We start from the raw sequence: 24,751 nt of genomic DNA, 5'->3' as shown, positions 1-24,751 counted from the left end.
ATCTTTGTAGGTCCCTTCCAGGGTATTCCCAGATTCTAGGACTTTTCGTGGTTACTGGTTATCCCAGGCAGTGTCTCACCTGTGCAAATGCTGGTGTGCAGTGGGAAGGTGCCACCCAGATGTCCTGGCTGGGCTGGGCTGCTCCGAAGGATGGGGACACCCCGGGTAGGGGACAGGGGAGCAGAGCAGCCCCGGGTGTGTCAGTGCCACCGAGCGCCAGCCGAGCTGGGAGCAGCCACGTGCCGGTGCCAGCCGGGGGCTCTGGCAGGAGCGAGGTGCTGTTAACAGCCATGATTATTAGCAGAGTATTAACCATATGCTGTGGGGAGCTGCCTGGCAGAGGGGGTTTCTGGCTCAGCACAGGGTGGGCAGGGGCTTGAGCAGTCACACAGGACCTGCCGCTCATCGCTGCTCCCGCGGCTGCTCCCGCTGTGCCGTGCCTCTCACAGCTCCAACCCCGGATCCGGGGGTGGGAGCCAAACTGTTGGCAGCAAGCAGGGCTGGAGCAACTCCTGCTGCTCTGCTGGAGGATGCTGAAGCCGTGCCCTGCTGAAGCCAAGGCCCAGTGCCTACATTTCCATGATAAAATTGAGTTTTGTTCACAGCGAAGCAGTTGTGGAGTTTGTTTGACTTCACACACAGTGGGCATTTGGGGCTGTAGTTAGGAAGGTCTGCCTTAAGTGAAAACATATAAAATGTCCTGCCAGCAATGTATTTTGAGTCAAACTCCCTCTTCTCCCCAAATTAACAGCTGTATACTTTCCATGCTGTAAAATAGATTTCAGGTTTGGAGTTCAGGCCTGAGGTTGGTTCAGCCTGGAGTTCATCAGGTGGGAGAGGAGAGAGAGTGAGCACTGATTTAATTTTAAAAAAGATGCACTTCTAGATGTGCACAATAAACAAAATGCTGTTTGATGTTCCTTGTTTCTGGCAAATTCTCTTTCTTCCTTAGGAGTTTGCTGTATGAAGTGTGAGGTCTCTTGGCTATAACCTCCTCAGGGCATTTGGATCTTCCCCTGCTCTGGATTTGCCTCTACCCAGGGAGAAATAGAGGGAGAATAAATTCTTCGGGAGGGGTGGAAATTGAGCTAGGAGGGAATGCAGAAGTTGTTGTCAGCTCTCAGGAGGCTGGAGATAGGACTTTAAAAACCAAATACAGCGAGTTAAGATAGGGGATTTTACATAACCGTTTAAATCTACAATATTCAAATCTAACAAAGGTCAAGTAATGACCCAATTACAACTCTTGAGAGCTCATGCCTGGGTCCCTCCTCAATGCCTGGGTCCCCTGGTAGGTGCCAGCTCCGGTTCATCTCCTCCCTCCCCCCAGTTTATTTTTAAAGCAGCATTTAAAAGCAGAAAGGAAATTTGCAGTGGGTGGATGAACTTTGCCTCTGAGCGACACACGCCAGCGAAGGCACTTCACGTATGACTTGTGCCGGGCTCCTCAGGGCAGCTTCAGCCCACACCACAGTGGAAAAAGAGGCTGGGAGCAAGAAAAAACCCAGAGGGTTGGCGAGTGATAAGTGTGGAGGGATAACCCAGGGTTCCCGGCTCCCCATCACCCTTCTTTGACAGCATGAGGTTGTGTCAGGGGCTTGGGCTGGAGCTCAGGGAAAGGTTCTTCCCCCCGAGGGTGCTGGGGCACTGCCCAGGCTCCCCAGGGAATGGTCCCAGCCCCAAGGTGCCAGAGCTCCAGGAGGGTTTGGACAACGGGATGCACAGGGTGGGATTGTTGGGTGTCTGTGCAGGGACAGGGGCTGCACTGGTGATCTCTGTGGGTCTCTTCCAGCTCAGGATATTTCAGGATTCTGTGCTTTAGCATCTCCACTTGCCCTCCTGCAGGAAGGGGTCCACGATTCCTAAATCCCTTGGGGAGGCAGAGCAGGAAAGTGTTGCATCATCCTCAAAATCTCTCTCCAGTCAGTTGCAGGAGGGGAGGAGTTCCCCGGGCTGAGGGGGGCAGGGGCTGGGGGTGTTTTGGGGGCTCTGGACATCGCTGTTCTGCGGAGACCCTCCTCCTGTTCTGCAGAAGCAGAAGGTGCTGGGTGCACAATGGAACAAGGCTGTTCCTTCTCTCCACTTGCGTCTGCTGCTCAAACCTTGGGTTTTTCAGCCTCAGCAAGTGCTGAGCAGAAATGCTCATGAAAAGAGCCGGCAGTGCTGGGTTTGTTTGTTTGTTTTGGGGGTTTTTGGTTTTTGTTGTGTGAGTGTGCCTTTTGCTGCTCCGTTCATGGTGCATCCCTTCCCCCCTGCTCGCACATGCAGACCTGCCCCTTGCCAAAAGGGGAGCTTGATCTCCATCTCCTGTGAGCATAGGTGGGCTGGGATCAGCCACGTCAGTTCCATTTTCAGCACTTTGGGGGATGTCTGCAAACCCCCCTCCTGCCCAGCAAGGGGGAGAGGGGTGCAGGGAAGCCCTGCAGCGGTGCAGAGGAAGGTGAGCTGCAATCTTTGGGGTTTGTTTTTATTTTCTAGCCCAACTTCCTGAGGAAACAAAGCTCATCTGATGGTGGGGCTGCTGGGCCACCCCAAACACCTTGGGAGCCCCTGGGGTGAGCAGCAGCCTTGAGGCACATCCAAGGGGGCCAGGGGGCCGTGGGCAGGCAGGTGAGGGCAGGTGTGTGCAGGCAGCCAGGGTGAATACTAAACACTGTTTACACCTTCGTTTGAATCCGTGTATAAAACATCTACACCCTGCACATGCATATATATGATCCCAAATTTGTGCCCTTTATGAATGGCAGTTGGTTCCTTAACTGCTCTCTTTGCATCTCTACCACATTTAACTGTTTTTTGTTGGGGTTTTTTTGCTCCTCCCCAGCATTTGTGAAAACAAAGCTGGGCAGACAGTCCTCTACAAAGGAATGTTTCTGACCACAGCCAGACTTCAGCTATGTCAGGGCATGAAACACTGCCTTTCTGTAGGCTCTTGTGCCATTACATTGTTTAATCTTCAAAGCATTAAACTTTTGAGTTACTCAGACATTACAAAGCTAAAAATAATAAAAATTCAAATGACTTGGTGGTGAAAGTATCTTGAGTAGAAAAAGGATATTAAAATGTTAATTCACTAAGCGTTTTCCCACCAGTTGTTTTATTGGCTGGAGCTCCATTTGTGTGGAGGAGAATTACTGCTGCACGCAGGTGCATGTAAATTATTAAATAGCAGCCTCTGAAACTCTCCCAACTTTTATTAAAAATATTTATACAGGTTAGGTGACGAGGTGTGCAGTATTTTTGAGGAAGCTCCTGGCAGGGGAGACTCAGTTGTGATAATGAAGCTGCAGTGATAGAGCAAACAAGTCCCAGGAGCGACTGATTCTATGAAATATATTAATGTTTTAAATCATGAGTAACTATATTTGCCCTTAGAGCAGCTTCCTCCCCCAGGCCCCAGGGCTGTGTCAGGTCCTGGTGCTGCTGGATCCCCCAAAGCAGCAGGGTGGGAGCTGCTCCCTGAGGCTGGGGGCTCATCGCTGAGCCTTCCCTGCCTGTGCCACCCAGACCCACAGGCAGCCCTTGTCCTGCCCAGGCAGTGCACGTGGCTGGAGGTGTGGGATGGGACCAGGACTCCTGTGGGAGCTGGGACACTGAGGGATAAAATAGCTTTGCTGTCATTATCCTGCTGGCTTTTTATGAATGGAGTCGGCCTTTCCCCAGGGTTACCTGTAGCCAGCGTGAGCAATTTTGGGATCAAACTGTTGGTTCGGACCACAGCAGGGATGTTTCTTGGCTGGTTTCCAGCTGCCCCTGCAGAACCAGGAGTTGTGCACGTGGGGATGTGTGTGTGATAGCAGGGCTGTGCCTCCCTCCTGCCTCTCCTGAGCGATGGAGCAGGGACACAAGGAAAGGTTTTTGCATCAATGACGGGCTGCCTTCCCCCCTCCCCCAGGGTGACTCCTTTGCAGCAGCACAGTAAAACCAACATACTGAAATCTCTTTTCTCTTCCCTTCTCTCTCATCTCCTTGTTTTTCTAGATGTTTCCCTTGCCAGTGGCTAATGGAAAAAACAGACCCACGACCCTCGCGAGCACTCAGTTTGGAGGATCAGGTACTGTCTTCTTACGTTTTTTTCTCCTTATACCATAATGTTTCTTGCAATAAATTTGTGTTTGGTTCCAGAGACAGCATAGGGGAGAGGGTTCTATATTTTAGTGATGTATTTTTCTGGTGGTGCTCTGCTGCTGTTTCTCTGGATGGTTTCCTTGTTGTTCCATGTGTCTCAGAGTGGGCAAAGCTGCTCTTGCTGAGCTGTCTCCCATTAAGATGCTGCTGCCTGAGCTGGAGGTTGTTGTCCCACTGCTCCAAGAGCCTGGAATCAGGCAGGGCTGGTCTCTAAGCTGCTTAGATGTGTCTGCAGTGCCCTGGAAGACTTCTGCTGTTCCCCTCTGACAACAGGGTGGTGATGGCTCATTCCTGGTGCACTTTGGGGGTCTGCTCCATGCAGCCTCTAGAGTAGCTCCCTGCAGTTGGGTGGGATCTCAGCATTCCCAAAGGGATCTTGCAAAGCCCTCCAGGGTGCCAAGGGGGACCTGGCATGCTGACATCCAAGGGCTTTGGGAGCAGGACAGAGGGGAGGAGTGGGCTGGAGGGTGGCTGCAATTGGAGGCTGAAAATGTGCTGCTTGGTTTGAGGCTCAGGAGGAGGATTCCTGGACAGTGTTGGGCCAGGGCTTTAATGCCTAGGGAAGCTCTGTGCAGGGCTCACACAGCCCCTGGCATGAGGGAAGTCCAGCCAATTTGCCCTTCTTGCTGAACACTTTGTGGATGGTTAAAACCTGACCTTCCCTGCCCTGGGCTGGCTCCAGCTGTGCAGGGAAACTCCTGGCTGTGCTGTGACACTGGGAGCATCCCAGAGACTGGGCTGGGATTTCTGGAGAGCAGCTTTGATGCCCCAGTCAGGCACTGGGGAACCTGCAGCAGTGGGATGGGGGCTCTGCCCTGCCCTGCTCCTGCCCTCCTGGATCAGGCAAATGTGATGCTCTCAGGCTGAGCTGTTTCGCTGCATGTCAAGATGGTTTTGAGCAAACACTTTTGCAGGGAGGGAAGCTGTTGAGTGGGCGCTGGAGGAAATTGGAGGGGAGAAAACTCTTGTGTTAACCCGGATGGAAGCTGATCTCTCCAGTGAGTGTTCCCTGTGCACCTTGTGCTGTTAAAATAATCCACAAAAACGTGCTGCACGCTGTGGGGAGAAGAGCAGTGCAGGAGCTCCCATTAATCCATTTCCTGCTCAGAGCTCGCCTTGGCTGCCAGGTCTGTGGTGCTGGCCAGGAGCAGAGGCTGGAGTGAGCCCTGCAGCACTGCCAGACCCCCCTCCAGCCCAAACGACACCGAATCTTTGATTCTCCCCCCACCCCTGCTTTTCTTTCGGGTGAATGAAAGGTAATGTTGACACCACCCTTCCTCTGGGCTGCTGCTCTCTGAGCCTGACTGGGAGCAGTTCATAAAAACAGAGCCCTGATGTTATACAACTTCGCTGAGGGACGTTGCACAATCCCTGCTGTCCCAGCCTTGGACACGGCAGAAGCTCCCTCATCCTGCCTCGGGCATCCTGGCTTGGGATTGCAGCTCAGGGCTGGGTGTAGGGCAAGAGCTTTGCTCCAGCAACAGAGTTATCTCTTGATCAACCATCCTTGGCCTCACCTGGAGATCAAGGGACAAATTTCATCTAAGTGTCAGCTTTGGGACTTCTCCAAACCATCTCTGGCTTTTTGCTGGTGGGGTGAATAACGGCAGTAAGACATCAGCGAGTTGTGCCATGCAGAAGGCTGTCCTCTGCCTGTTAGAAGGATCCCAGGTGTCCAAACAAGGCCCTAGAAAATGGCAAGAGGCTGTTCTCAGAGATTGTTGGTTTGTTGGTTTAGCTTTATTCACTGATGCAATCAGCTACTAGTTAGAATTGCAGAATCATGGAAGTCTTTGATTTGGAAGGGACCTTAAAGCTCATCTTTCGCCACCCCCTGCCATGGGCAGGGGCACCTTCCACTAGACCAGGTTGCTCCAAGCTCCCTCCAACCTGGCTTTGGTCATCCCCCAAGGCAGTTCATCCCCCAAGACATAGGCAGTCATCAAGCTCAACATTTGACTTGGAGTCATTATTAACCTTGATGTGGTCAGAGGGTGGAGAGCAGATAGCCCTTGGATTTGGGAATCTGGACTTGCAAGGGGAGCAGAGCACCTCACAGCCACACCATAACCTGGACCTGGAGGTGATCAGCCTAAATCTTGCCATGCAGGAAGGCCTGGGCTGCTTCTTTAATGTGCCACGTGTGTTCCAAGCACTTCTCAGTCCGGGGCCTGGACCAGCAGTGAAGACACTGCAGCATTTCCCCTCTGACTGCGAAGGAGAAGCAAACACTGATTTGTCTGAGCCTTAGCTCGGTGCTGTGCACCACAGTGCCAGGATCTCTTTATTTGAGCTTCTTGTGGTAACCCCAAGATAAAAAACTGATGTTGTCTCATGTGCCAGAAATATTGGTGTTTTATCCTTCTGCCCACTCGGGATGGGATCATGTCACTGGGTTGGTGTAATTGAGCTGGACATGGGAATTCATGGTCTCTGTTCCCACCTCCTTGTGGAAATGCTGGGGCAGTGTGCAGCTTTTATTCTTTTTCCCCTCCAGAGGAGCTGCTATCTCCAGGCTCTTTCCTCCTCCTCTGGGGAAGTGAGGAGGGAAGGAGGGAAGGGTGCAAAGCACTGACTGATGAGATTCTTGCTTCCGAAGTCCAACTGGTAAATAAAGGAGCAGAAGCATTTAAAACAGGGAATCCCAGTGATAAAATTGTCCCAAATTCAAATCCTTTTCAAATTCAAAATTTCTGTGCCAGAAGTGTTGCTAACCATTGGCACAGACTGCCCAGAGCAGTGATGGAATCGTCATCCCTGGAAGTGTTCAGGATAGGTGTTGATGTGGCACTTGAGGGCATGCTTTAGTGGTGAACATGGTGCTGGGCTGACAGTTGAACTTGAACATCTTAAAGATCTTTTCCAACCTTAACAATTCCATGTTTCCAATAACTGCCCTGGCCAAGCTGCTGGTGGCCCCATTACCAAGGGAATGGAATTACCTTTTTCTCCTCCAGGCCAGAAAAATTCAAAGTGTTCATGCAAACCCTCCAGCTTCGAGATCTCTTTGCTTTCCTATTTGCCTCCTGATTTTATTTTAAGCCCTGCCACTGTTTCTCTCATTTCTGTCCTCAAATGCTCCGGGGAGGAACTGGTTTTGCTCCCCCGCCGCATGGACAGTTCAGCACCTCCGCTTTGCCTTTTCTTGGCAAAGAGAGACCCAACAATTGCCACAAGGATGGAGCTGACGTCACCCAGCCCGTGGCTGCAGCATTTATAGCACATATAGGTCACCACGGGAAGTTGGTCTTCCTGGGGCTGGGAGCTGCAACCAGTGTTTTCCAGCATGGGCTGTTTGCCACCAGGGTTTTGTTTTAGCCAGGGTGCTCAGCCTGTGCCTGCTGTCCTGCTCCTCAAAGGGGTTCACTGTCCCCTCCCCAAAAAGTGTTATTTGCAGTAACAAAACATCTCAAAGGGTGTCCCCCGTCGTATCATAGTTCATAAATGACTAATCTGAGCTGCAGCAAGCTCCCTCCCAGTGCTTCATCGAGCCCTGCCTCAAGCAGGAAACCACTGGGGCTGAATTTCACATGGAAATGACCATTTTAATTGACATCGAGGCAGTGGGAGTGGCCAGAGGCAGCGGGGTTGTGCTGTGGCCTCGTGGCTGCTGAGTTTTCGGCATTGTTGGTGCATGCCAGCGACTCCTTTGCTCCAGCAAAGGGGTTTGGGCTCTGCAGAGCAGGGAAATAAACCCAAGGCATGTGGTTGTGTGAGGTAAAACATCTCCTGGAGCAGCACACAGAACACTTCCACCTGTGGGTAATACGGAGAGTGTGCAACGATCTCCTTTCCCATCCCAAATGCATGACTGGGATGGGGACGTGGTTACACACCCTCCCTGTTCCTGGTGGGACAGGAGCCATGGGGTCTCCTGCTGACAAATTATTCTGCTCTTAACAAGAAAAACCTTTGCTAATTATATTTTTCTTTTCCTCCCCTTTTAAATAAGCTAATTCAGCATTAAGTGCCCTTTCCTTCATGCTTTGTGCCAAAGTGGGCTGGCCTCTTTGCTTGGGCTCTTGGGTGGGTTTGGGAGGGAGAGTCCCCTTCTCACCCATGCTGTGATTTCCACCCCCAAAATTCGTTGGGTGCTTCTCTGCTGGTGAGCTGAGGCTCCCCGTGAGGGAATTGCTTTGACTGGGGGAAGTTCATCAAGTCCATTTGAGGCTGGTGAAGCAGGGAGTTTTTCAAAGGGTTACAAGCTGGCGCATGTAACAAATTTTAAGTTATAGTCTGGTGAACAAAGCAAATGGATTCTCCCCGGAGGGAGGCGAGTCCAGATCCCCTTTGAAACTCACTTTAAACAAGGCACAAACTTGGATACCTGTGGCAACAGCACCGAGAGTCGTAAATTCTCTGAAAGCTGGGGTTGTCTCTTTAATCGGTGCTATGGGGGAGCTGTTTGAAGGTTTAATTATTTTGAGTGTGGAGGCAGTCCTGTGTTGGGAAGCTCCGAGCAGGATGGGCAGGGTCTGGAGCAGCAGGATGATGCTGGACTGCCCTCTGCTCCTGGAGCTGGTTTTGCAGGGACACCAGAGCAGGCAGGGCTGGGAAGAGCCAAGCACAGCATTTCTGTCACCATGCTGTCAGCAGTCGAGTCCCAGGCTGCAGAAACCCATTTGCAACTGTTTTCCATAGTGAGGAAAGCAGGAGCTTTTATTAGCAAGGCTGTATCACGTTTTCCTACTAACTGCCTCGAGTTCCCACATGTTTTGCTTATGCTGTAGTGGGAGTGCTGGGCTCTGCTTGCTATTTTGATGGATGATGAAAGGCAGACATGAGGTGTGCAATATGGGACTTGATATTTAGAGCTGGCACTTCCCGTTCAAGTTTGGGATCCGGGCTGCATGGGGTTTTTTTTTTTTGTGGCATGCCCATGCAAACTGTCACCAAACACACCAAACACAAAGCCACCACAACAGAAAAAGGCAAGGCAGAAAAAATTCACTTGCCAGGACATTGATGTGACCGTTTGCTTCAAAGTAAATGTTACTGCTTAACCATTATCAAAGGAAATCAAAGGAGGGCTGGGGGTGTTCACCTGGAGAAGAGAAGGCTCCAGGGAGAGCTCCGAGCCCCTGGCAGGGCCTAAAGGGGCTCCAGGAGAGCTGGAGAGGGACTGGGACAAGGGATGGAGGGACAGGACACAGGGAATGGCTTCCAGAGGGCAGGGCTGGATGGGATATTGGGAAGGAATTGTTGGCTGTGAGGGTGGGGAGGCCCTGGCACAGGGTGCCCAGAGCAGCTGTGGCTGCCCCTGGATCCCTGGCAGTGCCCAAGGCCAGGCTGGACAGGGCTTGGAGCAGCCTGGGACAGTGGAAAGTGAACCTGCCCATGGCAGGTGCTTGGAAGGAGATGAGCTTTAAGGTCTCTTCCAACCCAAAAACCATTTTGAGATTCCATGGAAAAGCCTTGCCATTGCCACATCCAGCTTGCAAAGCCATGAAGTCTCATTGCCTCCAAGTACAGTCCCTGCACTCCCTGCTCTCCACAGCATTGGAGCATTTCCATTCCTGCTCCTGGCAGAGCCCATGGGATGCAGGAGGATGCTCCAGGTATGGCAGGGGCACACCTATGTGCTGCAGTCCCCACCCTGCTGTTAACAAAGCCTGGACACTCTCAGTGAGGTTCATCTCCTCTCTGCAAGTTGGGCTTTCTGCTTTGGTTTTGTCTTTGCCCTGGTGAAGCTCCTGTTCTCCTCCCTCTCCCCATTCTGCTCCCTGTTTTTCCTGTGGGGTGCATCCCATTTACCAGGATATGGAAAGCAAGAGAAGAAAAGAGTTGGAGGGCCCAAAAGCTGGGGGCAGGGAGTGCAGGTCAGCAGGAAATAACATGTTTGGGGCAACAAATGGCAGGGAAAGGTCTTCACACCTGTGTGCCTTAATCCAGGGTCACAGCCCATCTCTGATCTCCTGTCCTGGGGTGCATGTTCCTGCTCCCAGGGATCCCCCACCTGCACAGATGTTTCTCCTGTGCCTTTGCAATGGGATTGAAACAGAATCCCAGAATGATTTGGACCCGTCTCATTCCATCTCCTGCCATGGGCAGGGGCACCTTCCCCTCTGCCAGGTTGCTCCAAGCCTTGTCCAAGCTGGCTTGAAATATGAAGGGCTTTCTCTTTCTTGCAATTAATTTTTTCTCCTTGAATTTGATTTCACTGCTGGGAGCGATGGTGTCCTGCCCTGCCAGAGGCACAGCTGGTTTCTAATGGACACACCAGAAGTGGGTCTGGGAAGAGCAGGGACACGATGACAGTGCTGTGGGGATGCTCTGGCAGCAGATCAGGGCTCCTCTAGCATTGGGGAGAGGCAAATATAACCCTGTCCCTGTCTCAGGGTGTGTTTAACTTGAGGGATGAAGGGTGCATGTCTTCAAGGGAAGGTTTTGGGGGGGGTTCTTGTGTGGGTTTTTTATTGTTCATCTCCCACCTGGAGAAGAATCTTCTGGACTGTTTTTAAGATCTTTAACTGGGAAGAGTACAGAGACTGCTGGGGATGCCAGAACCAAAGCTGTACTGAGATAAGCGACAGCTTTTGTTTAGAAACTGCCAGTTTGCCACAGACCTTGTTTAAGCACAGTTTTAACTTTGCCAGAACTGCTGAAGCAGTGCAGGGCTCTTTTCCCAGCAGAGCTCTTTCCTCCCCTGGATGAGGCAGTTGGGTAGCAGTGAGGCTGTGCCTGCTCGAGGGGCTCTGGGGGATTGCTGTGTCTTGTGTAAAAATCTGAGGGGCTGAGGGGAAGCTGGGCTTGGTGTGCACCTTCTAAAAGAACAGGTACAAGCTCCAGCACTGCCTTGTCTTTAACGAGAGTTGCTGGTGGGCAGCAATTAGTAAGTAAAGAGAGTAAACTCAGCTTAGACATTGTGAAGAAATTCTGCCCTGTGAGAGGGAGAAGGCCTTGCCCAGAGCAGCTGTGGCTGCCCCTGGATCCCTGGCAGTGTTCCAGGTCAGGTTGGACAGGGCTTGGAGCAGCCTGGGACAGTGGAAGGTGTCCCTGCCCATGGCAGGGGGTGGCATTGGATGGACTGTAAGACCTCTTCTAATCTAAACCATTCTGGGATTCTGTGAATTCCCTCTGTCACTGCCCTGTTCCTCAGGGGTCTCAGCTCCATTCTGAGCACTCAGGCGGTCTCTGGAGGGCAGGCTGGACCCTGGGGGTTGGTGCAGCTCTGCCTGAGTTCACCTCTAATCCTGTCCCAACCCAGGGCTGCCCAAGCAGCACATGTTGGCTCAACCTTCCAGCTCGAGGCCTCCAGGTTTGTTGTGCCCTTTGCAGAGGGGAGAGATGGCTTTGGAAGGGGCCCAGCAGGTCTGGCAAGTGTTGCTGCTGGACCTGGCTGCTGCTAATTCGCAATTCCTCATGCCCTGTGGGGTGCCCTGCTGCAGCACGTGTCCCACGTGTGACCAGCTCCTCAGCCTGCTGCATCTCCATTGTTAGTGGTTGTGGGCAGTGACACTCACACTGCAATTATTAGTAATATTATTTTTAATTAGAGACAAACGCGTGTCTTAAGGGGGTGGATTTAATGCAAGGTGTTATTTTGTTACTCTGGAGGGCCTCATCTCTCACCTGACACTACATTCCCCAATGCACACAACTGCAGGACAGTATCAATACCTGATTCCTGACTGTTGTCTCTGTGGTCTTGGTGGCCTGGAGAGGATCCTCTTCACTTCTGTCCAGCCTGTGCTCCCTACTCCACATACAGGATTTAAGGATTCACCCAGGGCCATTTCCATCATGGGAAGGGAGGGAGCTGAGGGGGAGACAGTGGTGGATGTAGGGATAATAGAGCTGTCTCAGCGAGGTCAAAATGTTTACCTACATCAAGAACAAGTCCAGAGGAGGCACCAGAGCTGCTCCAAGGGCTGGAGCCGCTCTGCTCTGGGGACAGCCTGGGAGGGCTGGGGGTGTTCACTGGAGAAGAGAAGGCTCCAGGGAGAGCTCCGAGCCCCTTGCAGGGCCTAAAGGGGCTCCAGGAGAGCTGGAGAGGGACTGGGACAAGGGATGGAGGGACAGGACACAGGGAATGGCTTCCACTGCCAGAGGGCAGGGCTGGATGGGATATTGGGAAGGAATTGTTGGCTGTGAGGGTGGGGAGGCTCTGGCACAGGGTGCCCAGAGCAGCTGTGGCTGCCCCTGGATCCCTGGCAGTGCCCAAGGCCAGGCTGGACAGGGCTTGGAGCAGCCTGGGACAGTGGAAGATGTCCCTGCCCATGGCAGGGGGTGGGAATGAGCTTTGAGGTCCCTTCCAACTCCAACCTTTCTATGGTTCTATCTGCCTGTTGAATTCCCATCTGTATGGGCTGGGATATTCTGCCTTCTCCCAGCACCTCCAAAGAGCTGGGAGTGGGGACACTGAATTGCCCACTAGTCCCTGTGTGGCCAGGACAAGGGACCTGGGCAGTCAGGACTGGGTGCTGGGGTTTCCCTGGCACATCCCCAAGCCCAGCTGGATCTGTTCAGCAGCCTCAACCTGATCAGCTTGGGAAACCAGGATGGCAGTGATCCTCTTGGTGCCCCTTCTCCTGAGGGGAGGCGGAGGGGCAGGGGCTGAGCTCTGCTCTGGGACAGGGACAGGAGCCCAGGAAGGGCTGGAGCTGTGCCAGGGCTGGGCTGGAGCTCAGGGAAAGGTTCTTCCCCCCGAGGGTGCTGGGGCACTGCCCAGGCTCCCCAGGGAATGGTCCCAGCCCCAAGGTGCCAGAGCTCCAGGAGGGTTTGGACAAGGCTCTCAGGGATGCTCAGGGTGGGATTGTTGGGTGTCTGGGCAGGGACAGGGGCTGCACTGATGACCCTTGGGGATCTCGTCCTGCTCAGGATACTCCAGGATTCTGTGATTCCCAGCTAGTGGGCAGCTCCCAGACCCACAAAACCCTGGGATATGTTGGCCTGACTGCAAATGCCTGGTGCTGGTGGAGGAGGGATTGCATTTTGGGAAATCCACGCTTTTTCAGAGGATGGTGGCAGGCCCTGTGCTTGGGCAGTCGGTGCCTGGTCCCCTCCAAGCAGAGTCCATCCTGTGTACACTTGAGACCCCTCTGACAGAAGGTCCCCAAATACCTGGCAAGCTTTGATTAGCACATTAGCTTAAACAAATTGAGTTATACACCCACAGAGGGAAGAGGTGCCACACTCCTTCTGTGGTGACTTAGATTTTAATTAATTTTGTTGCCAAATGAGGCATGAAATACAGTTTGAAATACATTGTGGTGCTGAATATGTAATTGTACAGGGGCCTGGGAGCACGGCTGAGGATCAGGGATCACCTGAGGCAAGCCAGCAGAGCTCTCGTGGCCCCACAATGGGGCTGTGACAGCAGAGAGCCCATCTGGGGGGACAGACAGGGACTGGGGACCGGGCCAACGCCTCCATCACAGCAAAGCAGTACCCAAAGGTGTCATTGTGCCCGCAGGTTTGTCACTATTTGGGGTTTTTCTGCCAGAGGATCCAGCTCCTGGACAAGATTCCTGGCTGTCCCAGGGAGCAGCCACTGTGGCTTTCTGTCTTTGCCATCCAAACAGGGATTTGCCTCGGGTTTGGGGGAGGATGGAGGGTGGGAGTTTTGCCAGTGGGTTGCAGAGATCCTGGTCTGTCTGTCCCTGTCTTGCAGGGTGGAAGTACATCTGAACACACATCAGAAAGGGAAAATCTGAGCCGTGAGAGGAGATTTCTTGGTTTAGCTTTTGAGAGTTTCTGCAGTGGCTGTTTGGATGCTCTTCTCCCTGCCCTGTTTAATGTTTCTGGAGGGAAGTTGCCTCCAGTGCCTCACTCCCCCAGTAAAGAAGGGAGAGAGGCAGTCTAGGACATCTGCCCTCATTTTTTAATCCTGAATTTTTCAATTAACTCGCCAGGTAGCCCAGCTCCAAAGCCAGCAGGGAGAAAAATCTAAAAAACACTGTCCATCTGCCTGTGAACCCTGGGAAGCACATCCCCACCTCCAAAGTGACCTCAGGCAATGTCTTCCTCTAAATTTAGCTGGGGATTGCGTCAGGAGTAAGAAGGAGGTGAAGTTAATGTGGCATAAGCTTTTTCTAGCAGGGGAGTTTGCCTGGTTAGACAGGGACTGAAAATAAATAAATGAGCTTCATATCAGAGCCTCTGGGGCCAAGGCTGGGAGGGAGGGCAGCCTCCAGCACACAGGGACATGAGGAGGTGGCTTTTTTCAGACCATGCAGGGCAAGGGACAGTCATCTATAAACCTTGACTTGTCCTAGCTGGGAATAACCTTCCAGGAAAGTGGGTGATGCTCCCTGTGTCCTGTCTGAGGGCACTGGATGTGGCCAGCAAGCTCTGGGGTCACCTCTGGTGGTGGCACCTGCCTCTCCTGGGGCAGGTTTGGTGCTGGCTGCTCAGCACTGCCCAAAGCAGAGATGTTCCTCCCTTTCTTAGGGAGTTCTGAAGCATGTTCTGCCCATCCTTCCTTCATCCCAGGCCCCTGGGATGAAGCACTGGTAACGTTTTCCCCCTCCAAAAGCCCTCCCAGGTGTGTGTGTGTGACAGCCACGGGTGCCCCAGGGGACAACCTGACCTGGAAGAAGTCAAAGTCCTTCAGCATAAGCCTTGGTGTCACTGGTGTTACCAATCCCCTCTCTTACCTTTCTGCCTCATCCTTCTCAAGCTGGAGGGACAAGTCTCGCTTTTGACAAGTGACAATACCCATCCTGGTGGCAGTGAGTGCATGACCTTCCCTGAGAGCAGGGGTGGCCTGGGCCCCTTCTGCTTTCTGGGACATTTTATTCTGAAGTGCTGTGGTCTCCCTTGCAAAGGCTCCTCCTGCCCCGTTAACATTGTTATACAAAGCAGCAGTTTGCCATCTAATTAGGAAAAATATGCACTAACCTCTACCATATGTTGCTCTTCTCCTTGGATTTGCATTTGAAAGTCCAGCTGAATTTCAATGTGAAACTGGATTTTATCCAAATGATGAATGGCCCAAAAAGCTGTGGGAAGGTGGATGTGCCTCCCCGTCACATATGGTTGGTTGGTTGGTTGGTTCTTTTTTTCCTTTTTGAAGAAAAAATTTTAAAGTAGAGTTGCTTCATTTCTTGTCCCATGGTTCAGAGTGTTCGCACCTTTCCTCCCAAACTGGATTTGTCTGGCTGAGTGGCCATTCCAGCACCACAGGGGATGGGGATTAGATTTACTCTTAACAACTTGATTTTGGTGGCAGCTCCACTCCTGGCTGTGTCCAGGGCTGAGCCCCCAGCGTGGGCAGCAGGGGAGGGGGATTCTGCCCCTCTGCCCCACTCAGGTGAGAGCCCACCTGCAGAGCTGCCCCAGCCCTGGGGAACAACATCAGGAGGACGTGGAGCTGCTGGAGCCAGTGCAGAGGAGGCCCCAGAGCTGCTCCAAGGGCTGGAGCCCCTCTGCTCTGGGGACAGCCTGGGAGGGCTGGGGGTGTTCACTCACTGCCAGAGGGCAGGGCTGGATGGGACATTGGGAAGGAATTGTTGGCTGTGAGGGTGGGGAGGCCCTGGCACAGGGTGCCCAGAGCAGCTGCCCCTGGATCCCTGGCAGTGCCCAAGGCCAGGTTGGACATGGCTTGGAGCAGCTTGGGATAGTGGAAGGTGTCCTCACCATGGCAGGGGTGGGACAGGATGAGCTTTAAGGTCCCTTTCTGCCCGAACCAGGTGGGATTCACTACATTTTCCCACCCATCAGGTGGGTTTGTGCAGGATCCCCTCACATTGCTCCTGAAAGGGCCCTGGCTGCAGCTCCCAGGCTGGAAATTGAGGCTTTCTGGTTTTTCATTTCAGTTGGAGCAGTGGCTGCTCCAAGGCCCTTCCCACACAGGGCCATGGTTTGGGCAGTGCTCCCCAGGTACCAGAGAAAAGGAGCAGGGGCTTTGCTGGAGGTTTTGGTGGCTGTGGGATTGCTGAGCCAACACTGCACATCCCCACAGTCCCTCAGAGCTGCTGGACTTCCACTTGGCTTGAGGCTGGATTTTTCCCCTTGACTGAGGTCTGTTTAAGCTGAGTTAAGCTCTGTGACAAACTCAGCATTATGTTGCTGAGCTGGTTGTGCTCACATGGCTCTCATGACCTTTTACCTCACCTACCTGGCAAAAAAAGCTCTTAAAAATCACTTCACATCCTGATTATTTCACATCCTCCGTGAATCTGTCATTGGAGAGTGGCTTGGGTGCCGGGCTGGCCATGGTGCTCACAGGGGAAGCTGCTTGCTCTGGGTTTCTGACTTTTGTTCTCCTTTCTCTTCACTCCTTGGAGATCAATTCAGTCTTTAAGACAGTTTTTGTTGGGGTTTTTTGTTGTGTTAATGCAGCTGAACTAATATGATTACATTTCCAGATTTGGGTAATGGAATAACAAGTCAGGAAGCTTTTTTTTTCTTTTTTCTTTTTTTTTTTTTTTTTTTTTTTTTTTTAAGAAAGGAGAAGTTATGTCACCTCCAAGTCTCCAGTTGGGAAGTTCTTTCCCTTTATCAGTTACTCAGAGAGGCTGGGGGCTCCCCATCCCTCTAAGTGTCCAAGGCCAGGTTGGACAGCTCTTGGAGCACCCTGGGATAGTGGAAGGTGTCCCTGCTCACGGCAGGGGGCGGAATGAGGTGGGCTTTGAGGTTCTTTTCCACCCAAACCATTCCATGATTCCATGTTTTGCTCCTGACACGAGGGCTCCTGGGGCCTGTGCTCATGCAGGGACACCCTGGTCCTGGGTGCTGCACTTTATGCTCCTGGTTGGCCACAAACACAGAGAAGTGACAAAGATGTTCTGGGTGCCCAAAAAGATGCATCTTCCCTTTGCCCTGAGAGCTGCCAGGCCAGAGGGGCCCTGTCCCTCCTGCTGTGCTTGGGGCAGTAATCCTGGCACACCCACTCCTCCTAGGGCAGTTTCACCAGCATCTTGGGGCATGTTGGCTTTGCTCATCTCTGTGCTTGCTCTCAGGTTCAGAAGAGGGATCTGGAAAACAGCTCAGCCAAAGCATGTCACAATGGCAACTTCCTTTCTAAAACGAGAAGGATGTTGTGGAGTTGGTGGCTTCCCATTATTTTCCCTAATTTGAGTTTTCTTGCCACTGATCCCGCAATGTCTGCAGCATCAAAAGGATCCAAAGCTGTTGGAGAGTGTCCAAAGGAGGGACACGGAGCTGGGGAAGGGTCTGAGGAGAGGCTGAGGGCACTTGGCTCGTCCAGCTGGAGCAGAGGAGACTGAGGGGAGGCTCCTCGGGGGCTGCAGCTCCTCCTGAGGGGAGGCGGAGGGGCAGGGGCTGAGCTCTGCTCTGGGACAGGGACAGGAGCCCAGGAAGGGCTGGAGCTGTGCCAGGGCTGGGCTGGAGCTCAGGGAAAGGTTCTTCCCCCCGAGGGTGCTGGGGCACTGCCCAGGCTCCCCAGGGAATGGGCCCAGCCCCAAGGTGCCAGAGCTCCAGGAGGGTTTGGACAAGGCTCTCAGGGATGCTCAGGGTGGGATTGTTGGGTGTCTGGGCAGGATTGGACTGATGATTCTTGTGGGTCCCTTCCAGCTCAGGATATTTCAAGATTCTGTGATTCTGGGAGTGTCAGGTTGTGTGTCCTGCTCTTCTTTGGGATCAGCCTCACTGCTGCTGGAGCTCACTGTGGCTCAGGGCGTCCGTGTCTCAGTCACATTGTGTCACCGAGCAGCTCTTGCCCCTTGGGATGGGGTCCTGGCCAGTGGAGCAGGGCAGGAGTGTGGCCGTGGTGTTTTCCCTTTTTGGGAATGCTGTAAGAAGGTAGTGACTCACTTTCCATGGAGCTAATAGTTACCCTGCTCCTGTCTTGGATTTGTGTTGTGTAGCCAGCGGGATTATTTATAACTTAGCCAGCATCCCGAGTCTATTGTTTCTGCAAAGAGCAGGAATGACTAGATGACTTCCTGAGATTTTTTTTTTTTGCCACCCCCTCATTTTTTATTTTTTTTAAAAATCTGCTTTTCCTTCCAAGTATTATATTTGCCAGTTGGATGCTTTCCCCCCACATCTTCCCCTCCTGATTGTGCATTTGCGCTGCTGACAATCCCACTACCGGTGTTGTTTTAACTCTAAAATCTCTCCCAGGAAAGGCAGGGGGCTGTGCCCCAGGAGGGCTGGGGCACCTTCCCGTGGCATGAGGGGCTCTCTGGCCCCCTAGGTGCTGGGGACTGAGGCAAGAGGCTCTGCCTGTGCCATTAATGAGAGGACTCTCAACTCTGCACCTTGTGGATGCTTTGGGATGGGAAGTACATCCCAGGAGCAGGGTTAGTCTGTTCTGGGATTGTGCCGTCGAGCTCTGGGTCAGCCTTATTGTCTCTGCCTCTCTGAAGGGTCACTCGGGACAATCCAAAGGTACCTGAGCCCAGGGATGTGCAGAGCAAAAGCCATCTCCATCCTGGCACAGCCAGCGTTGGGGATGTGGCACTGGTGGGCATGGGAGTGGCTCCTGAGCCCCTGTCCTCAGGAGTGTGGCTGCTCTCCTGGTGGCAGTGGTCCCACCTGGGGCAGTGTCTGCCCCAAATCCTGGAGCTCTCCTGGTTCTTGTCCCCCTTCTCTTTGCCCACTCACCTGCTGTTGATTCACTGTTGGTATCATGAAGCCCAGCAGACATCACCACTTTAATTACTTAATTAAACACTTCCATGGAAATCAGTGGGGAGTGAAGGTGCAGGATGGAAAGAAAGGGCAGGGTGGGTTTGGCCAGCTGAGCCCATCTGAACCATTAGGGGGACCTGCATGGTGAGCTTCCTTGGGGAGCATCCCCCAGTGCCCCAAGGCTGCTGTCCAAAGCTTCTCCTCACCCAAACAGCTCCACTTTGCACCTTCTTGCTTGACCTTCACGCCTGAGACTCCTGATTTGGGTTTGGTTGAGTCCAATTCCCTTTTGGCCAAATGTGGAGCCTCGGTGGTGCCCACCCCAGCTGTGTTTCCTTCATTATCTGTTGCCTGGCCATGATGTCACAAGCAGCCTCTGAGGTTGGAGCAGCTGCAGAAGTGACCAGGGGTGAACCAGCTGAAGGGGAAGGAGCCTGGGCTGCCTTGTGGGCAGCAGAGACCCTGCTCAAGTCCTCTCGGTTTCCATTAGTTCAGAACTCAAAACTTGGGGCTTGTAGAATATTAAGCTGCTGTTTCTGGTGAAGGTGCCTGGAGGCCTGTGCCTGGCCTCTCCCCGTTGGTCACCAAGAGCTGCCTCATGTCCCCTCTGGCTCTGGCTCCTTCCCAAGCTGCAGGGAAGCCATGAAGAGGCTGGCAGTTCTGGTGCTCCCCCCTCCCAGGGCTTATGGCACTGAGGTGTTGCTGTCCCTGCACTGACTTCCCAGGAACTGCCTGGCTCCACAGGGAAGCGTGAGGTTGATCCAATTGAGTTCTGTCATGCTGGAGACACCATTTGAATATGAGGAGCTTGGAGTGGAAAATGAGTCCTGAATTCTGTCCTGTGGGATTTTTACACGCTCTTCACAGAATTCCAGACTGGTTTGGGCTGAAAGGGACCTCAAAGCTCATCGTGTTCCAGCTCTGCCATGGGCAAGGACAGGTTCCTCCAAGTCCCATCCAACCTGGCCTGGGAAACTTCCAGGGATCCAGGGGCAGCCACAGCTGCTCTGGGCACCCTGTGCCAGGGCCTGCCCACCCTCAGAGCCAACAGTTTCTTCCTAAAATCACATCTGGCCCTGCCCTGTGGCAGTGGAAGCCTTGTCCTGTCACTCCATGCCTCGCTCATGGCTAGTTCTCTGTGCTGTCTCTCTAGAGAACCTCTCTCCAGGTTCTCTGTGTGGGTCAGAAACTGGAGGAGGGGCTGTTACCTGAGATCCTGGGCTTGGGGGAGAGATGATGCTCTGAGAAGGGGCTGGGAATTGAGGTATCTCAGGAAAATGATATCTGGAATCATGAGTTCAGAGCAAACTTCTGAGGTTCTCTTTGGTTAACACAGGAGGTTCCTTGGGCCTGGCACTTCGCTTGTTCCTGTGGGAGCTGCTCCCAACACCTTTACAGCCCGAGCGGAGCACGTTTGTGCATCCCAGAGGATGCCTGCCCTGGGCTGCTCCTGCTGCTGCTTGTCTTCATTCCTGTGAGGTTCTCCAGCTGCCAGGGCACCCTTGTGCTGGCTCCTTCCCATCGCAGACACTCAGTTATTTGTGGTTTCTCCCTTAGCTGGAGCCTACAGGCACTGAGTGATGTCCTGAGTGAAGTGATGGTACAATTCCATCCCGTCTGGCTCACTGCAGCATTTCCCTGGAGCACTGGGCACTGAATGCTGGGTGGCACTGAATGCCCAATTCCTGCTGGCCCTCAGGTTCCTTTAAATTGAAGTGCATGGGAAATAAAGCTGAGTGAAAAGTTGGGGAGCTCCCCAGAGCCCCCACGGCCAGCAGGACCTGAGAAGCCAAGCAGGAGCATCTCCCCCAGCTCCCTCCCCTGCCCAGCCCTCCTGGGGCAGCTCAGAAATAGAGAAGAGCCCTTCTCCCCCAGCTTGGTTTGTATTTTTAAAATCACTGTGGTTTTTTGTTCTGTTTTCTTTAAATAATTTTCTAAAAAATTGAAACTGTAGAACTAGGGTGGGTTTTTTTGGGTTTTTGGTGGTTTTTTTATCCAAAGAAGAAAACTGAAAGATGGGTGAGACATTGTGGTTTGGAGCACCAGTTGTAAATAAATTTTTGGGTGCTCCAGCATGCCAGGCTTTTCCACCTGGAGAGTGAGTGCTTCTCCCAGGAGATGTGTTTGTCCATGCAGGTCTTCCAGGGATAATCTGTGTCACTGTACTTTGTGCCAATAAAAAGCTGAGCTGGCTCAGCTCTGGCCTCTGCTGCCTCCCTAGCTCTGCCCTCATTTTTGGGCAAGTCTCTCCATCTGTACAATAGCAGAAAGGGTTTAGTTCCCTGGAGAGGCTTTGAGGTTTAACATTTACAAAATGCTTTGAGATCTGCAGATAAAGGAAAGCCAAACAATAACCAGTGCCCAGGGCTGTGCCAAAGGAGTCCCCTGGATCCCCATGACAGAGCTGTGCAGGATTGGGTGGAGGTGGCTTTTGTGAGAGGGCAAAAACTGCTCCAGCTGCAGCGCTGCTGCTGACCCGGCCTTTAAGGGGCTCGTGGCAAGGAGATAACATGAAGATAACATGGAATCACAGAGTGTTTTGGACTGGAGGAGACCTTAGGGACCCACTGCCAGCCCCTGCCATACCCAGGGACACCTTCCACTGTCCCAGGCTGCTCCAAGCCCTGTCCAACCTGGCCTTGGGCACTGCCAGGGATCCAGCCCCAGCTGCTCTGGGCACCCTGTGCCAGGGCCTCCCCACCCTCATCTGTAGATCAGAGCATGACTGAAGCACTTAGCTGATTTTTTCCAGGTCTCCCTAGGAACAATCCTGATCTGGAAGAGATGCTGTCCATTTGCTCTTTGCTCTCCAGGCAGCGCTTCATAAACTCCCTGATAAACCTGATCCACCCCATAAACTCCTTCAACTTTCCTTCCCCTGCCTCTGCCTGTCCCTGCAGTGCACTCTGCAGTCCCCAGACAAAGGCAGGCGGCGGTGGGCAGGACAGGACAGGACAGAGGCAGGAGCTGCTCCTCCCTCGGCGGGGCTGGGCTGGAGCTCGGCACAGGGACCGCGGCTGCTGGCGGCTCCGGGGACATGGCAGCCCACAACAGGCTCTCCAGGGGTACGTGCCACGCGTCTGGCAGGGTTTTTGGTAAAGCCTTGGGAGGATGGAGTGTGAAGGGGTGATTTTTGTGGGTCGGTTGGGAGTTGTACTCTCGAGGGGTGGGCTGTGGAGGGTCAGGCTGGAATTGTGCAAGGATCTTCTTCCATACGTTCTGAGTACTTTCCAGTGCTACTGGGCAGGAACTGAGAACCTTAAAGCTGCTTGAGGACACCCAACCCTTTCTGGGAGCAGGAACAGCTCAGTTTTGTTGCCTCCCCACTGTGTGTGCCCTAGTCCCCTAAACCTGTAACATCTGTGACCAGGGCAGGGCTGCAGGAGGAGAGGGGTCTGTAGGTTGGGGACACAGCACAAAGTGCCAGCTGCGGGTGTCCTGTGTACGGTCACCGTGGTCCCCACTCTGTAAGCCCATCGCTAGCACAGTTAATTGCTGTATTGTTAATTGCTGTGGTGACATGGCCTGGGTGAGGGGTTTCCTTGACCTACAAGGGGCCTGTGGGATGTTTTTTATTTCAGGTGGGTTTAGATATGAATCAAACAAGGCACAGCTCCCTGGAGGTGGTCTGGCTTTGATTGGAGTGATTTGTGTGTGTGGAGTTGTAACTTAAGAGGGACCATTTCATCTGAATCGCTGCACGTGGTGCTGCTTTGAACTGAGATGGGGCACAGGGACACCTTGGGAAACGTGCACCTCTGAGTTTTAAATAACACGGGCTTGTGTGTAGGTGAGGCAGCATCCTGGGTGCAGACTGGGCTCTCTCTGGGATGCCAGGGAGCAGCTGAGGCTTTGGGATGCTGCGAGATCAGGGGCAATTGCAGGGTGCACAGAGCCATGCAAGCCCAGGACAGGTTCCCAGGAGCCCCCTGGGATAATGGAAGGTGTCCCTGCCCATGGCAGGGGGTGGAACAAGATGAGATTTAAGGTCCCTTCCAACCCAAACAAGTGTGGGACTCACTGAGAGAGTTAAAGCTCTGTGCCTGAGGTGAGCAGAGGTTAGTATGTGCTCCTCACCCTGACCACAGCAGTGTGGGCAGGAGCTGGATGAACAACCCCAGAGTGTGGTGGATCCTGGGCACCAGAGAGATTGATAACAGCCTGTTTCCCCTTGATTCTGTCAGGAAATGAGGGGTCTGATGGGAGCAGCCAGGGCACTTTCTCCCCTCCAGCCTGTCCCTGCTCCCTGTGCCATGGTGACACCAGCACTGGGGCTCTGAGAGGCAAAGGTGTGAGGCTGTGGTTTTGCAAACCAGCTGCCAGCTGACATCTTCCTCTTCCCACCCATCCTGGCCTGCCCCATCTTGGGGGCTTCTGGGGCATGTTGTGCTCCAAATGGGGAACCGATTTTCTTTGGGTTTCCTGCTGCCTTACATGTTCAGCAACCCTTGGAAAGTCCAGCAAGCCCAGAGCTCACTCAAGAGAAATGCAGAGTGAGAAAGGCTCTTTCCTCCCACAGCAGCCAGTGGCTCTCCTGAGCCACTCGTGAGCCTGCTGCAGTGAAGATGTGGAGGGAGCTTTGTCAGCATGGTCCTGGGTGTCCCCAGAGCAGAGGTGGGAGCTGCCAGCAGAGCTCACATGCTGGAGGCAGTCCAGGGATTTGGGGATGACTTTGGTTCTTGTTTACCTTGCAGCACAAGGCTGGGAATGGTGCACTTTTTCTTTTTATTATGTTTTTCTTTTTTTTTTTTTTTCCCATTCTCATTTTTATACGTACAATTTTTAATTTTTTTCTTTTATTTCAAACCTGCATTTGAAAATGCAACCACTTTACTTCAAGACAGCAGCTTCTCATCCACAGTGGCGAGCTCAGCTCTTACCATCCCAGCAAACTGCAGCTTTAGGGTTTTAACTGCTACAGCTCTTTTTGTTCATGTAGGAAAACATTTATTTGAGCTTCTCATAGTTGAAAGAAAGCAATCTTTGAGCAAAATATCAGAGGAGCTTGTTAATGGTCAATTTTCCTAGACAGTTGTATTAGGATTCCTGATAAGGAGTGCTAGTGCTCGCCTTGACAAAAGCACCAGAAATCGAAGCCTCATGTACAGAAGACACAGACAAGATAATCTAATGGGTCTTTTTGTCTCCAGCTTGTTCTGAGCAGCAGAGAGCCCTGGTGTGTGAGCCCTGGAAGGGCTGGGATGGGCGTGAGGCCAGGCTGCTGCTGCTGTGGGTTTGCCATGCTGGCTGTGGAGCAGGGATGGGAAACTGTCTGCCACCTTCCCGGGGTCTCCCATCCACAACCCAAACAATGGTCAGTGTGTGCCCAGGGTAACGTGAGAGATGTCAATAAGAATAATAAAATCTGCGTTCCTGAGATCTCTGGGGCTTCTGAGGAGCTGGGCACTGGGGTTTATTCAGGGCTTTTTTGTTGCCCAGCACAGGGGATGAGACCAAGGAGCACCAGCTCCTGCCAGCCACTGTTGAGTGATGCCAAAGTTGCACCCAGGAAATGGTTTGAAATGTGCAGGCAGGAGAAAGGTGCTGGTTACTCCCGGGAAAGAGGATCCGTGCTACTCATTGAGTGCCATCTACTGGCACCTCACCCATGCCACTGGTTACCCGGGGACAGTGCAGGTGACGTGGGGGGCACAGTGGGGCCCAGCCTGAAGGGATGGGGAAGGTGGGCTCCCTTTGCTCCTTCACCCATACACTCCGTGCCCCTCACAGAGCAGGAGGAGCCCAGCAGCACTTGCCGAGGGTGGCACACCCCAGCCTGAGCTGGTGCCACCACAACCCATCAGACACAGACTGGATCCAGGCTGCCCTTGGCTCTGTCTGGTTTTTTCCCGGGAGCTGCCCCAGGCACTTCTCCACATCCCCAACCAGGTGACACATTCAGATCCATAAACCCTTCCTCCCCACCAGCTCAGTGCCTTAATCCCTCCCTTCACCAGTGTTTAGGCGCTGCTTGGAGATGTGTGTTGGGAGCTGGATTTTGGGACAAGGGGACGAGGGCACAAGGGGCTGGAGCAACTTTTTGGTGTCCCCTGAGCGATGTGTGGTGAACAAGGTCTCGAGG

General features: G+C 53.0%; 1 protein-coding gene across 13 annotated transcripts in view; it reads left to right on the top strand.

The window, feature by feature from the left end:
* The window catches only part of TCF3 (transcription factor 3), an 83,624-nt gene that overhangs the window by 5,580 nt on the left and 53,293 nt on the right, over positions 1-24,751 (top strand). For all 13 annotated transcript variants that reach the window (XR_010745410.1, XM_066336114.1, XM_066336104.1 and 10 more), the window contains exon 3: positions 3,982-4,054. Coding sequence is in view for 12 of the 13 variants with exons in the window: in XM_066336114.1 (XP_066192211.1) it covers positions 3,982-4,054 (73 nt within the window). In the remaining variant the exon portion in view is untranslated. The remainder of the gene's footprint in view (positions 1-3,981; positions 4,055-24,751) is intronic.

The sequence above is a fragment of the Sylvia atricapilla genome, chromosome 26, assembly GCF_009819655.1.
Source record: "Sylvia atricapilla isolate bSylAtr1 chromosome 26, bSylAtr1.pri, whole genome shotgun sequence".
In the NCBI taxonomy this organism is placed as follows: domain Eukaryota; kingdom Metazoa; phylum Chordata; class Aves; order Passeriformes; family Sylviidae; genus Sylvia; species Sylvia atricapilla.
Note: the sequence above shows the minus strand (reverse complement) of the source record. Positions and strands in the feature narration are given on the sequence as shown.